The following is a 14,659-nucleotide window of genomic DNA, read 5'->3' as shown; positions in this document are numbered from 1 at the left end:
TTCATGGAAGCACCACCTTTCGATTACCAGTCGAGCACTTTAGGCTTGTCCCGAACATGAGCGAGTGGTACGTACGTAGCTTCTGATTTTGGAAGATCAAGATCGGAGTATCTAATTCAATTGTCTGGCCGCGTCCTGGAAGTGATGATTGAAGAGCGCCTAATTGCACTGCCAGATGTATATTTTTTGCGATTGTTCTATACGACACTTCATCACGTTTTCACTTGATTCGTGCAAGTTCCGCCAGTCGCGCAATATCTCTCTCCAATGCACACCCACCTGTCATCCTACACAACCGCTAATCGAATGGTTAACTCAGTTTAATCAACACACTCAAACGAGTGGCAGTACTTCATGATCGCGCGCCGTCACGCCACAGCTAGCAACTAAACAAAGAGCAGTTCTCTGCCAAGCATGTGAAGCAGAGATCCTAGACGATACGATAACATATACTTCACCGTCTCTCTCGCCTCACCGGCTCTCGAGATCCTGGACGGAAAGGCGAAATCGAAATCAGACTTTGACTTTCGCGTTTCCACAGCGGAGCGGTTATACTAGCTATAGTAGCTACCAGCTCACGGCGGCCCGAGCCGTCGGATCGGAGCACGCGGCAGCTTCGCGTGCGGCGCCGGGATCCCGAGGGAAGATGCACGGAAGCTACGCCGGGGCCGGCGACACCTGTGGTACACTGTGCCGCGGACAGCGGCCACCTCACGACCCGTCCCGGTCGGGGGCGTCAAAATCTGACGGCGACGCCGCGCCCAAAAAGCTCACGATCGCACGCGCATATCCTCCTTGTCCCACTCCTGATCGCCTCCTGCTATAAAAGCTCCCTGCCGCGGCGGAACAGGCCATCAGCTCGGCAGACGGCGAGCAAGAAGCAGCTGCTTTAGTTTCTTCCATCCCTGGCTCTGATTGCTTCTCGGCGGCGCGTGACGAGACAAGCAGAGGAGAGTGTGATAGTTCGACAGAGAGGAGAGCGATATACAGTCATTTGTTTCGGAAGAGAGTGGAAGGAGATCGATCGGGAAATCAAGATGTGCATGGACAAGTCTGCCGTGCCGGCGAAGAAGATCTGGCTCGCAATCGCCGCCCGCGTCGGTCTCCGCCCATCAGCTGGTAAGTTCATCCTCTCCAGCTCCCATCGCTCTCCTTCTCAATTTCGTGCCAACGGCCATCCATATCTTCGGCGGTTCTTTGATTAGCTTCTGACGGATCGGTTCTCGCTTGCGCTGCAGGACTGAGGAACTTGAGGAAGGAGGTGAGGACGTGCGAGTACCGCGACGTGCACGTCATGTGGGAGATGCTCAGGGAGATGGGCTCCCCGTCGGCGCCCCTGGAGGAGAAGGAGGCCGCCGCGGCCGCGGCCGTCGCGGCTGCCGCCGGCGCCAGGAAGAAGAAGGCGGCGTGGAGGCGGTTCACCTACTACTGCTGCGCGTTCTGATGTCCAGGAGGAACTGATGAACACGGAAATTCGGCACCTGGGACGGCGTCGTCAGAGTTAGAGCAGAGAGGCCGCACGTGTGTGTAGATAGAAGCAGCATTGGCCCTCTCATAGGTTGTGCAAATAGGCAGACGCGGATAGGTGGATCCTGCTGTTCCAGTGGAGATCGTCGCCATGCCAAAACATAGGGTTCAGCCGATGAGGGTGTGAATTCAGAAAATGGCCAATCGAGATGGGGAGCCTACATCAAAGGGAGTAGGCCTTTCCATACAAGGAGCCCATTTACAAGATGGTGTCAACAAGAATGGCACCTGTAGCCCAGAAGAGGGAAGAAAATGCAATGCAGTGGCGACTCTCAAGGAAATGGAGGAGCATGAGAAGCACGAATAATAGTCGAAATTGAATTTAAATGTGAATTATATAGGTTGCAGATATGGAGCGGATTCCGTGCGGTCTCATATTGGAAACGAATAATTGAACAAATACACACATAAATGTAGAACTTTGTTTCTTGGACAGCACTACATGGCGGCGCCGCACCAACGCGTCTCCGTGCGGCGGATTTTCCCGACCCCACCCAGTTAGTTTTAATTAGGGAGCGCGCGCACGCAACACACAGCCCCACCCGCAGTCCTCGCTGACATTTAGCAGAAGCAGCATATAGCATTCCTGTTCAGCTTTTCCGAAATAATAAGCGCGCATGCAGCTGTTGTGCTGCTGCCCATTGCCATTCTGCAAAAGTTTTGTACAATGTAGTATGATGCTTAAAAATAGGAAAGAAAAAGCACACAAAGTTTGTCGCTACTAGCATCATGACCGTGACATGTCCTAGAGACCTTCAAATAAATTGTAAGCTACAATTACCAGATTAACTAGAAAAACCACGAGATAAATTTCACTTAGCTGCCAGATTATAAGCACACATCAATGTCACCGGGCTAATGAGGCAACTAGTCAGAATTAATCTGGCAGCTAAATCTAACTAATTTGGCAATTCCCACTAATTTGAAATCCTACTAATTAATCGGGCAATTACTATACTAACTAATATGGCAATTGCTACTAATTAACCTGCCAATTAGCCATCCTCTTGCAAAGCACCTGGTAGAACTCGACAAAGGCCCTCCCATGGAGAGAGACCAGACAGGCCGGTGGACATCTCCTACATGCCGGCGTCGGCGTTCTTGCACCTCCCCCGGGCGCGGCGACAACGTGCTCCTCTCGAGTCTTCCGCAACGCTCCTCTACCTATCCCCGGCGAGGCGCCACCCATGGCAGTGCTCGGCGGCGGCCTCTTGACGGAGATCCTCCACCTCCCCCGGCGAGGCGCCACCCGCGGCGGTGCTCGAGGTGGCCTCCCGACGGCGTTCTTCCATCTTCCCCGGTGAGGCACCAGCCGCGACGGCGCTCTGCGGCGGCCTCCACGCGCCGGTGCTCGACGGCGGCCTCCCGACGGCGTTCCTCCACCTCCCCCGGCGAGGCGCCACCCGCGGCGGTGCTTGCGGCGGCCTCCCGACGGCGTTTCTCCACCTTACCCGGTGAGGCATCACCCGCGGCGGTGCTCGCCGGCGGCCTCCCGGCAGCAGTGCTCCCCATGGCGGTCATGGATAAGGTTGGGCATGCGTGTGTGCCAGGAAAGCTTGGATGGGGAAAGAGAGTAAATGAAGATAAGGTGCGGTGTGGCTGCTTCCGTTTCTATAGGGGCGTGATGCGCTTTTTCTGCTAGCAAAAACGTCGCACGGGAGGCTGATCTATGCGGCGCTTTCGGTTAGCTTTTCCCTTGTTTCTTTTGTATAAAAAATATGAAAAAAACGTGTAACACACTAGACTATAGCCAAATATGCACACTTGACCGTACAACATAATGGTTTGCATGCTGACACGATATCATAACAATCCAAAGGCAGTCGATCACATTAACAATAGGCAATAATAATAGTGCAAACGTGTAATACCAATACTAGCATGACATGGTTTGTCTAGGTACTTGGGTTGGGTTGATTTTATCGGATAATCCTCTTTAGGATCCTCTTGAATGATGGATACTCCGTCAGATATTATGAATACCATATCCGCTACCGTATACATCGGGTATCCAATTGATCAATATCTACATCCATATCCGGCAGATTTTTAAAAGTACATACCATATCCTGAAAACGGATTCGAATCCGGATCCGGAGCGAAAATTATCCGCACCATTTACATTTCTATTGGCAATGAAGAAAATGAGTGGTTTCATGGCCGGCTTCATGGATGGAACTTCCTATGCGTGGAACTAAAATTTGAAACTCCCAAGCTAAAGGAGTAACTTGCGACTCGACTCAAACTTGGCGTATAACGAGTCGATCAGAGTTCTATTTTTTTTTTTGACTAAACAAGCCGAGTTTACCAAACTCACGAGTATAGCATTTTAGTTCGGTAAAAATCAACATTAGGTTATACACTCGTCTCAAACAAGCTTTCGTCGCTGACTGAGGAAGTGAGGAGAGGCGGCGCACACCGCCCACCGCCCACCACCCACCATAGCCCCCTTAGGCCTCCTCCAGTTCACCCATATGCCTGCCAGCATCTATCCTTCGCCATATCTTTCCATCCCAGTAGCTTCTTCTCCGTAGCACACCATCATCGACGCTCCATCCTCCCCGACGGCCACCGCAAGTCCACGTTATGGACCATAGCGCCGCACCGGTGCCACCTTGCCTGACTGTATGGTTTATGCCTTATCTAAAGATCTGCCAATATTATTCTCGGGATATAATTTGTATTTGATGTGGTTTATTTACCATATTGTTGGGGTAGCATATTTATAATAAATGTTGTAAATCATTCATGTCCAAGTATTTACCAAAAATGCATCATAAGTTGTACATATTCATTTTAATAGTTTTTTACGAGATATTCACGAGCTTTACGAGTCGAGCCAAGTTTCAAATCTGAAATCGGTTGTTAAACAAGTCAAGTTAAGCTAACACACTAGTTAACCGAGCTTTAATGAGTCGAATTCCAGGCCTAGTAGTTTCTCTAGAGCCGGATTCGATACTAGTGTGCAAGGTGGTGGTGTGCATAGTGGTAGTGGGTTCTGTGGCGGCGTGCATGGTGGTCACAATGGTGGTGATTCTAATGTTGACAATGATGACCGCCTCTTCGGTGGTGATCTTGGTGGCTGTCATGGAGGAGAGGGAGACAATGGCAGCTCGGTGGCATGGTCACCACCTTCGCATTTGAATGAACAATTTATCTATTTTATTCATGTTTGAACAAATCTACTACTCCAGTACCTCTTTTTCAATGAATAAAGCTTTTTTTCTTTCTAAAAATCAAACTAAGTAAAATTTGACCAGGCTTTTAGAAACAATCATTAATATGAACAATACAAAATCAACGCCACTATATACGTCATGAAATATATTTTCACCTGGTATCTACATAATTTTATAGTTATTGATGGTTTTTCCTAAAAGTTTAGTCAAACTTCGTTTAGCTTGACTCTTCCAAAAAAAATATAAGTCTTATTCATTGGAACTTAGGTACTATCATGTTGTCTGAATTATGATGCACTATTTTGTTTATATTATTTATGCTTTTGGTATTGGTATATTCATCATATTTGTGTTAAGTTTATTTTAATTGCACATGCATAGTTCGGATGACAAGTAGAAGAAGAGAGCAGAAATATAATTTTAGGAGTGAGTTTTTTTGAATTCTGCTAGAGCTGCCTAGTTCTCATTCTTAGGGCATTTCCAGCAGATCCACGTAAAATGAACACAAATTGCCTGTTTTGATTCGTTTGGATAGGGTCGCAGTCATTAAGAAAAAGGAAATCTGAGTGCTTATCTGTTTAGGTCGGGGGCAGCCCAGCGGCCTAACATTAATGTTTTTTTTAAATTATTGATAAAAAGTTAATTCACATATGGACGAAAAATGAAAAAACATAAATAATATAGATAAAACACTACCTAACTAGGGCTCAGGCCATGGACGCCTATTCGTCATCGCTGAGGTCGATGAAGACTTGCGTCTCCCATGGCTATGGCTAATTCGATGTCGAGGTGATCTAGCTGCTGGCGATGGCGCAGGTGGTGGCATCGTAGGCGCTGGTGTGGGAGGAGGTGGCAGTGCGCGCGTCTGGCTGATTGTAGAAGTCAATGGAGGTGTTACTCGTCGGCCCTACGTCAGGGCGGACTCCCGTAGCTGGGTAGCAAGGTCCTACCATTTTTTTTAGACGGGAGGCTCAAGATGAGCCCGGTTTTAAATTAATGAAGTCACGAACGGCGGAGTCACAAGTTTTACAGATCAACACAACATGAAGTCTGGCAAACCCACCGGTTGAGGAAGAGAGTCACCAGGTAACACACCCTGAGGTCCAAACTCACATGGAAGACACCATAGCCATACATCCAAAAAAGAAAAAAAAGAAGTAGTCTCGGATCGAAGAATGAAGCTTTTGGATCCTCTCAATCACTAGCTCTAGGGTTTTCTTGTCTTGTTTCCCAGCCACGGGTCTCCACACCTCCAAGTAAGAGGACATTTTGTACATGCTTTAGGGTTAGGGTTGGGTGCGAAGGAAATTTATGCTCAATATTGAACTTGTTCCTAACGTTCCAAAGCGTCCAACAGATAGCCGCACCGCATATCCAAAGGATCCGTCTAGCTCGACCCAACGAGTGCGAGATCAAGCGGTAGATATTCACAAAGCACGCGAGATTCCAGGTGAGCAGTTTCCTCACTGCACTCCACATAAACCTAGCGAGGACGCAACCAAAGAAAATATGATTAGTTTCCTCAGGTTCTCCACATAGCACCCAATTATCATTGGTGGGACCCTCGCATTTCTTGCTGTTATCACTCGACCGAAGACATTTGAGCGATAACTGCCACAGGTAAATTCTTTTTTTTTCTAACCTTCAAGGGAACGGCAATCTTCCAAATCACCGAGAAGTGTTTCCTCGAATCCCCTAAAGACAACCTTCGGTAAAGGGATTTCATGGAGAATTTACCAAAAGGCTCCAATGTCCATGTAAATTCGTCCGGGGAGTCACGAAGACTCGGGGATCCAACCTCTCTGAACAACGTGTCTAGAGCAGTCGTATCCCTTGGACTCAGGGTACGACGAAACTCCAAATACCAACCATTGGCCTCCCAAACCTTGGCCACCGCCATGTCTGGGTCGGTAGCGCACGCAAATAGCGAAGGGAAACGGTCCTTGAGAGGACCCGATCGAGCCATGCTGCTAATCTAGCGAGCTCGTCAAGCTAACTCTTGGGCGTGGCCAACTCGATAGCCTCCTCCTCGGTCAGCTCTGGCGGCTGGACCTCTGGATTGATTACGGGCAGTGCACACTACGGGAAAAATATGCGTCGCCGTGCAGCATTTCTTTGCCGTGTGTCCCCGCACGGCAAAGAAATCTTTGCCGTGCGCACAGAGAAAAATGCACGGCAAAGACCTTGGTCACGGGAAAGATAGACACAAGCGCACGGCAAAGATACGATTCACGGCAAAGATGGAAGAGGCCGCACTGCAAAGAAAGGTGCACGGCAATGGTCCAACACACCGCACGGCAAAGACTTGGTGCACGGCAAAGGCGTTGGGCATTGCCGTGCCTCATCCTTTGCCGTGCGCGCAGCTGGGTTGCACGGCAAAGCAGCCTTTGCCTAGTGTTTTTGAAAAACGCACGACAAAGAAGCCTTTGCCTAGTGTAAGCGCACGGCAAAGATGTAGAAACTGGATTTTTTCTCATCTCAAAAGGCATGGCATGGTATAGTTATCAACAAACGAACACATAGCTCGGTGGCAAGGTTGCACGCTTTCCCTACTCTGTGTCCTAGGTTCGATTCCCAGACCAGCCAGTTTGGGGCCTTTTTTTAGATAAAACATGTTAGGCACACGGCAATGATAAAACATGTTAGGCACACGGCAAAGAAGCGACCTTTGCCGTGCGGTGTCACACGGCAAAGCCTTTGCCGTGCAACGTTGGCGAGTCACACGGCAAAGAAGCCTTTGCCGTCGATAACATTGCCGTGCGATCTTTTCCGTGCGGGGTCGCACGGCAAAGCCTTTGCCGTGCAAATAGGGCTCTTTGCCGTGCAAATAGTTGCACGGCAAAGCCTGTTTTTCCCGTAGTGGCACCTTATTTAAAAATATTAGATAAACTTCAACACCTTTTTTTAACCGAGGGTACAAATGGTGCTTCCGAATCTTCCATCACGATCTTATATAGAACAGACTTAACTACAGAGAAGTCTCGCGCACGCGGTGCTTATTGGTTGTATATCTCGTGCAATTCGTCGGCAAAATGGAGAATACAGCTATTCAGCGCGTGTCTGGCCAGCGGACAATCACCAGCACGTACCGCAGCTCCTACTGGCGCCCATCCCGAGATTGTAGCGACCTCTGAAAAGCGAGCACGCGGAGAAGATGGAAAAGAAGCGGCAATGATAAAACATGTTAGGCACACGGCAAAGAAGCGACCTTTGCCGTGCGGTGTCACACGGCAAAGCCTTTGCCGTGCAACGTTGGCGAGTCACACGGCAAAGAAGCCTTTGCCGTCGATAACATTGCCGTCGCGATCTTTTCCGTCATGGCTGCACGGCAAAGCCTTCTCTGCGTGCAAATAGGGCTCTTTGCACGTGCGAATAGTTGCACGGCAAAGCCTGTTTTTCCCGTAGTGGCACCTTATTTAAAAATATTAGATAAACTTCAACACCTTTTTTTAACCGAGGGTACAAATGGTGCTTCCGAATCTTCCATCACGATCTTATATAGAACAGACTTAACTACAGAGAAGTCTCGCGCACGCGGTGCTTATTGGTTGTATATCTCGTGCAATTCGTCGGCAAAATGGAGAATACAGCTATTCAGCGCGTGTCTGGCCAGCGGACAATCACCAGCACGTACCGCAGCTCCTACTGGCGCCCATCCCGAGATTGTAGCGACCTCTGAAAAGCGAGCACGCGGAGAAGATGGAAAAAGACGGCGCGACGGCGACACGACGGGACATGCAACCGAGCGACAGCACTTTTGGTTTACCCTGGACGAGATGCAATGCAACCGAGCTTGACAGCACGCAACGCGACGCGGTGCATGCACGAACGACGCCAGCGGCAACAGCGCTATGCATGTTGTGTTCACATCGGCGACCGCGACGCCTGAGAGCCACCCACTGGACAACAAGAGGCAAGCTGCGCGCGCACTGGGAGACAGGGACCGACGAGGTGCATAGCATCGAGAGAAGCTCGCACTGCGTAATACGGCACCTGCCGCAGATCGCACAAAGCAAACACTAGGAACAGCCGTTCACCGCAAGCACTCGTCTCTGCCAGCTAGACGGCTTTGTTGCATATGTGGGCTGGGAACGCACACTTTGCTACCCAGTACGTACGTACGTACGTACGTTTTCCATTGTCTTCGGCTCCACTCTGGAATTCAGCCTCGTGATTCTGCCGTACAGCTAAAGTGAAAGCAAGCAGGCGTGCGTACACATGTGTGGTTGGAACGTGAGTCGGCGACGACCAAGTAGACCACTAACAAGCAGATGTACTCACACACTGTGGCTGTGGCTTACTATATCTTAGGCCTAGCGGTTTCCCTTCCCAAGTGGAGTTAGTGAAGTACCCCGATCTTCTGGAAGAGGGGAAGCGCGCACTAGGTTTCCATTACCAGTGGAACACTTGGCTAATCCCGAACTCGACCGAGCGAGCTCTACCTTCTGATCTTGGAAGATCGAGATTGGAGTATCGAATTCATTGATTCTGCCGTGGCCTGCAAGTGATGATTGAAGAGCGCCCAGTTCTTAATTCAGTTATCTTATTACTATGAGCGGCAACCGTTGTTTGGCGATTTTTGAATGGGACACTTCATTAGGTTTCCACGTGATTCGTGCGCACCTTCCGTCAGTCACGCAGTACTTCTCTCCAATGCACAACCACCTGTCTTCCTGTACAGCCGCTAATTGAATGGTTTACTCGGGCTAATCAACTTACACAGAAAAGTACATGATCGCGCCGCCGTCACGCCACAGCTAGCAACTAAATAAACGCGAGCGCTGCCAAAGCATGTGAAGCGGAGATCCTACACGATACGATAACATACCACCGTCTCCGTCGCCGCACCGGTTCTCGAGACCCTGGACGGACGGTCGAAAAGGCGAAACTCGTGTTTTCTCTTTTCCGCGGCGGAGCAGTTACCGGCCGTCGGATCGGAGCACGCGGCAGCTTCCCGTGCGGCGCCGGGATCCAGAGGGAAGCCGGGCGGAAGCTGCGCCGGGACCCCGCGACACCTGTGGTACAGTGTGCCACCTCACGACCCGTCCCGGTCGGGGCCGTCAAAGCCCGATCGCGACGCCGCGCCCAAAAAGCTCCCCATCGCACGCGCATATGTCCCCAAAGCTTGCCTATAAAAGCTCCATGCCGCGGCGGAACTTGCCACAACTCGGCAAGCGACGAGCAGGAATCAGCTGATTTAGTAGCTTCTTCCATCCCTGGTTTTGATTGCTTCAGGACAAGCAGAGGACTAGAAGAGAGAGTGATAGTTCGTGAGAGAGGACGAGAAAAAGACAGTTTATTTCTTTGAAGAGAGTGGAAGGACACCGATCAATAACTCAGGATGTGCATGGACAAATCGGCCGTGCCTGCGAAGAAGATCTGGCTCGCAATCGCCGGCCGCGTCGGTATCCGCCCATCAGCTGGTAAGTTCATCTTCTCCAATCTCCAGCAACCATCGATCTCCTTCTCAATTTCTGGCCAACGGCCATGTATATCTTCGGCGATTCTTGAATGGGTTAGTTTCTGACGGATGCGCTGCAGGGCTGAGGAATCTGAGGAAGGAGGTGAGGACGTGCGAGTACCGCGACGTGCACGTCATGTGGGAGATGCTCAGGGAGATGGGCTCCCCTGCGGCGCCCCTGGAGGAGAAGGAGGCCGCCGCGGCCGCGGCTGTCGCGGCTGCCGCCGGCGCCAGGAAGAAGAAGACGGCGTGGAGGCGGTTGGCCTACTACTGCTGCGCGTTCTGATGTCGAGGAACTGACGAACGAGGAATTTGGACATCTGGGACGGCGTCGTCAGAGTTTGAGCAGAGGCCATGTGTAGATAGAAACAGCATTGGCCCTCTCACAGGTTCTGCAAATAGGCAGACGCGGGAAATAAGTGCATAGGTGGATCCTCATGTTCCATTGGAGATCGTCGACATGCGCAAACATTGGATGCAGATGATGAGGATGTGAATTCAGAGCGCGGTGAGGCCGAGGCGGCTCCTAAGCTTGATCGAGACCTTGGTCTGGGCGGCGGCCAGCATGTCCTATGTTGGCGCGGCGAAGCATCCAGCGTATTCAACTCCCTCGTCAATGTGGTGGAAACCCTAGGACTAGCTCGCTTGTCTAGGTAGCCGCAACAGCGCGATGATGTCGCACTCCTTGTAGATGCTGCCATGGTGTTTACTGTTGCGTGGTTCATGAGATGAGCTAGTGCGGTAATGTCGGACTCCTAGGGCGTCAGTTTTAGAGGGCACATTCTGGGTCGGATGTTGTATGCTTTCATGGACCTAATTTTCCCTTATAAACTGAGTAATTAGTCCTCTTTGAAATGTATTTTTTTTTGTCAAAAGTATCTTATCCTTGGTGTTGTCAGCAAGAATGAGATGAGAAAATGACTTCCACGTGGGGAATAAAGCAATGTCGTGCTCAACTCCAACAAGTGAACTTCAACCTCCACTGCCTACCAATAGCTCAAACTCTAGAGGAAGCACATCATACAAATTGATAAAATAGACTAGTCACTATGGAGTAACACATATATAACCAACACTCACAAGTTATAATCAGAATATATGAAAAAAAAAATCCAATACAAGTGTTGCATAGCACAAAACTGTTGGAATTGGAGTAGCCGTCCATTTGTCTTCAGCTAGAGAAGTGAGGCTCCACTCCTTCGCATCGGCTCAAAAACTCTCATTGTACAATATCATTGAAATAGACGGCTATTTTTAAAAGGATTTCTAAGTACAAACATGAACTGACTACTTAAGTTGAATTAAGTGGAACCAATAAAATAGGGATTATACATAGACCTCAAATAACGTATATAATGTTCCAAAATATATATTAACACTTGATCTACACAAATCTAAGTCAAATAGTTGGTCTGTTGCATGTTATAGGATGTACTCAGATATAAATACACAGTTTGCCAGTTGCATGTCATAAGATTTAGTTATGATTGGAAATAAACTTTTTTGTATCTTCGGCCATAGATCCTTTACTCATATTTTAAAAATTTGAATACTTAAGTCCAATGCAAAATTATGCTTCACGATACCTTTTCTTGCGTGTTCTGAATCGACTTCTCATCTATAAAGAAGAGATGCCCTGTAGAAGACTCCAGGCCACCGAAGCTAACAAAAGGCTAAGGAGACCCATTTTGTTCTTTGTTCTTATGCCGACTAAAGCTAGCGGAGCCACAGCTTGAATCTCCCTAGAAATCCCCACTGTTTTTCGTGTTGCGGGTCGAATTTCGTGACTTGATGAAGAGGAAGCCGAGCATCTTTGGTCTTGAAGAGTCAGGCCAATCCAACCGCTTGCTCCTGCCCAACTCAGTCGTACCATAATGCACCTGGACTCAACAATTTATTGAATTCGGGATATATGTATAAAATTATTATGATCAATATTAATAGACCCCCCCCCCCCCAGTTGAGGGCCTATCTCCTTCCTGCTCCGTCTCCTGGACCCTATATGATATACTTTCTGGAATCTTAGAGACTTATTAAAGATATATGTATTAAGCAAGCAGGTTCCAGTCGTTGGTAATTTCAGGGAAGCCAACATTGGCATTGCTCCTGAGTTAGCCAAAGAGATCGCGGAAGAAGTGGATGTTATCGTAAACTCTGCAGCAAATACCACTTTTGATGAGAGGTTCGTGAAGCTATACTAGTCTTGCACCGATTGCTTCCATTACTAAATGGCTGTCAAAGTCGTTGACCATTAATCCGGTTGAAGGACAAATGGACAGTGAATCAACGGAATCGAGTTGTTCTAAGGATTCGGCAGTCGAGACATCTATATCTATGGAATTTCAAAAGAGAGAAGGTTTTATTGAATCTGAATTTCAAAAGAGAGAAGGTTTTATTGAATCTGATCTTCATTACTGGGAAATGCAATACCTCAGAAAAAAGAATCCACTATTTTGTTGACACTTTAAGAATAACCCAATTCCAGGAAAAAAAAGATCTCAATTTTGTATGCACAAATGTAAATCAACGGTTGGTCAGTTGCATGTCATAGGAAGGAGGGTCGGTACCAGAAATGGTCCATACCTTGCGGAAGCACCGCAACCACGACCGGTCTGGCCGAGAGGGGTCTCTCTTCTCATTTCCATGTTCGAGAGGGGCCGCACAGAGTAGGGGCGCACGACGGCAAGAGTGGCCAGTTTGAAGGAGACGACGACACCATGCAGACCATGTGTGGATCCTCATGAGCTCGGGGCAGCGTATATGTGCCACCCGGGGGAGGGCAAGGTGCCTCTCCTGCACGCAGCTCAGCTGGCTCACCTCCGCGCCACTGGAGGTGCGTAGATCCAACAATCGGCGATATCAAAGGGTGATTGGAGGTACTACAACGGCTTGGTTGTTGCGACGAAAGGTTTTTCGGATTAAATTTTGCTAAGCCCCATGTGGGAACTTTTATAACATACGCACCGGAATGTCACGGACAAGTGTGTGCAGAAAAGCCCACTAAAATAACTTAACGATAGACCTTTGTAAGAAAATATCACGGAAGATATCTTTGCTGACACATGCTTATGTGGGCACGTTAGAGAAGATTTTACAGCTGACGGGCACCTATATAGGCGCCCGTTGGAATAACTGACAGGTACTGCTATTTACCCATTAGCACTAAAATCCCCATTTATTGTTTTTTATTTTCATTTAAAGTTTGATTTAGGTTTAAGATTAATGGTTTATATATGTTTTGGTGTTTATATATACTTACCTTTGTTTTGAGCATGATTCATGTGGTTTATAATGTCTATATTTGGTGCCTTATGTGAAAGTATCCTCTTAACTAACTATGGTCTTTCTATAATATATTCACCAGTTATTGTTTTGTTGGAGATATGCCCAAGAGGCAATAATAAAGTGGTTATTATTATATCTTTGTGTTTATGATAAATATTTGCATCCCATGCTATAATTGTATTAACCGAAAACATTAATATTTATGTGTTATGTAAACATATAAGAGTCCCTCATAAGCCTCTTGATAAGTTAGCTTGTTGATTAATAGATGATCATGGTTTTCTGATCATGAACATTGAATGTTGTTAATAACAAGGTTACGTCATTGGGAGAATGATATAATGGACACACACCCATAATAAGCGTAGCATAAGATCAAGTCATTAAGTTCGTCTTGCTATAAGCTTTCGATACATAGTAACCTAATTCTCCGACCATGAGATCATGTAAATCACTTACACCGAATGTGTACTTTGATTACATCAAACGCCACTTCGTAAATGGATGGTTATAAAGATGGGATTAAGTATTCGAAAAGTATGAGTTGAGGCATATGGATCAAGAGTCAGATTTGTCCATCCTGGTAGTTGGTCGAAGCTCCAGTGGGTAGCCACTCCCTTCTCAGGGAACCGTACGTGAGACTTCCGTCCCGAGCTTCCGTCGTCGGCCCTTGTCATTAGACCACTATGCTTGTCTTTTACGCCTTGACTCTCTAATCTTTTGCTTCTCGGGTGGTGGCGAACAATGCTGCTTGTGTAGCGGGGGATGCCCGCCCGTCGGGCTCGGCCTGCTTCCTGCCCGAAAGAAGGCTAGCCGGAGTGACAGATAGATATGCTCTGGGCCCTCTCTGTGGAATGTCATTCAATTAGCTTGCAAGCATGTGACTGAATCACAAGGGATGACATACCACGGTACGAGTAAAGAGTACTTGTCGGTAACGAGGTTGAACTAGGTATAAAGATACCGATGATCAAACCTTTGATAAGTAAAGTATCGCGCGATAAAGGGAATCGGTATCGTATGTTAATGGTTTATTCGTCACTAAGTTATCGTTGAATATGTGATAGCCATTATGGATCTTGATACGTCCAATTTGCATCACTATTTTATATCATAATTTGCTGTTATTCATTGATATATTTCATATTGGGACACAATACTTATGTTATTTCATCTATTTTGCATGTTTCATCATTATTGGAGGATC

The 14,659-nt window shown here is 47.9% G+C and overlaps 2 protein-coding genes across 2 annotated transcripts; both read left to right on the top strand.

Moving 5' to 3' along the window:
* The first annotated feature begins 882 nt into the window (after nt 1–882).
* LOC124700606 lies at nt 883–1,769 on the top strand. Its single transcript, XM_047232697.1, has 2 exons — nt 883–1,119; nt 1,239–1,769. Exons 1-2 carry the CDS (start codon nt 1,038–1,040, stop codon nt 1,442–1,444), a joined length of 288 nt encoding a protein of 95 aa, XP_047088653.1. The 5' UTR covers nt 883–1,037; the 3' UTR covers nt 1,445–1,769.
* An 8,115-nt stretch (nt 1,770–9,884) lies between these two features.
* LOC124700605 lies at nt 9,885–11,030 on the top strand. Its single transcript, XM_047232696.1, has 2 exons — nt 9,885–10,129; nt 10,248–11,030. Exons 1-2 carry the CDS (start codon nt 10,048–10,050, stop codon nt 10,451–10,453), a joined length of 288 nt encoding a protein of 95 aa, XP_047088652.1. The 5' UTR covers nt 9,885–10,047; the 3' UTR covers nt 10,454–11,030.
* Nucleotides 11,031–14,659: the final 3,629 nt, after the last annotated feature.

This window comes from Lolium rigidum, chromosome 3 (genome assembly GCF_022539505.1).
Source record: "Lolium rigidum isolate FL_2022 chromosome 3, APGP_CSIRO_Lrig_0.1, whole genome shotgun sequence".
Lineage (NCBI taxonomy): Eukaryota > Viridiplantae > Streptophyta > Magnoliopsida > Poales > Poaceae > Lolium > Lolium rigidum.
This window is presented reverse-complemented; position numbering and strand designations above follow the sequence as displayed.

Bases quoted from the DNA above. Each gene is read 5' to 3' on its own strand.
- LOC124700606 (XM_047232697.1), top strand. From the start codon at position 1,038: ATGTGCATGGACAAGTCTGCCGTGCCGGCGAAGAAGATCTGGCTCGCA. The intron at 1,120-1,238 runs GTAAGTTCATCC...CTTGCGCTGCAG, and splicing joins CGGTCTCCGCCCATCAGCTG to GACTGAGGAACTTGAGGAAG.
- LOC124700605 (XM_047232696.1), top strand. From the start codon at position 10,048: ATGTGCATGGACAAATCGGCCGTGCCTGCGAAGAAGATCTGGCTCGCA. The intron at 10,130-10,247 runs GTAAGTTCATCT...GATGCGCTGCAG, and splicing joins CGGTATCCGCCCATCAGCTG to GGCTGAGGAATCTGAGGAAG.